This window comes from Octopus bimaculoides, chromosome 18 (assembly GCF_001194135.2).
Source record: "Octopus bimaculoides isolate UCB-OBI-ISO-001 chromosome 18, ASM119413v2, whole genome shotgun sequence".
Taxonomy (NCBI): domain Eukaryota; kingdom Metazoa; phylum Mollusca; class Cephalopoda; order Octopoda; family Octopodidae; genus Octopus; species Octopus bimaculoides.
Window position 1 is genome coordinate 18,013,072 of NC_068998.1, and position 830 is coordinate 18,013,901.

The window sequence follows — 830 nt, forward strand, 5'->3', positions numbered from 1 at the left end:
CCACCACACAGACACATACACCCCCCACCACACACACACACACACACACACACACACACACACTCACTCTCTCTGTAAAATCATGAGAATGCTCAGTGGCATTGCCAGGTATAAACATGAAGGCTCAGCTCTTTTACTAGCAAACAACTTTTTTTACTTCATCTACCAGCATCATTTATCATGCAGTTTTCTCAACATCATTCATGCTGCTAGGTCTTCCAATGTTTGCACAAAGTTTGCTATTGTCTTATTCAGTTATCTTCCTGTTATCTTTCCTGACTTTAGGAAGGTGATTTTTTACATGGAATGTCAAGCTGACTTAGGAAAAAAGTTTTGGATTTTGTAAATTTAATTTGAGCATGCGCTATTTAGGTAAGCAAGCATGTTCATTTGTTTTTCTAAAAAAATTGGAAAGATTGCTTCTTGAAAAGCGAGAATAGTCTGATTTCTCCTTTATCTGCTTAGCTGCTGTGAAAGCAATAAAGTAAAGAGATTTGTCTCATTTGTTAGTCAGCAACTGCTACTAATGTTTGTTTCAGATATTGGCTGAGTATTCTGTACATCTCTACAGACTTTCTTCATGTATCATGTGCTTTCTGCTTTACTGTGTAATTTCTTCAGCTACAGTGCTCTTCTTATAAGAAACGCTAAATATCATTATTGTGCTTGATGTGCAATTCCTAAGTCACCCGTTTGATGTTTATTATATTCAGATCAGCTGAAACTTAGACACAGTGATGAAACTTCATAAAGACTATATAAGGAACTTGGACACAATTGTAAGACTGTGCAGACTACTTAAACAGGCAACTGAAAACATATATATATAT

The 830-nt window shown here is 35.9% G+C and overlaps 1 protein-coding gene across 11 annotated transcripts in view; it reads left to right on the plus strand.

The window, feature by feature from the left end:
* LOC106882892 (phosphatidylinositol 4-phosphate 5-kinase type-1 alpha) overlaps nucleotides 1-830 on the plus strand; it is a 234,919-nt gene that overhangs the window by 221,105 nt on the left and 12,984 nt on the right. For 9 of the 11 annotated variants that reach the window (XM_052974610.1, XM_052974612.1, XM_052974613.1 and 6 more), the window contains one exon: nucleotides 286-372. The exons of the other annotated variants lie outside the window; for them this stretch is intronic. In XM_052974610.1, coding sequence (XP_052830570.1) covers nucleotides 286-318 — 33 coding nt within the window. In that variant the 3' untranslated portion in view covers nucleotides 319-372. The remainder of the gene's footprint in view (nucleotides 1-285; nucleotides 373-830) is intronic. 11 annotated transcript variants of the gene reach the window in all.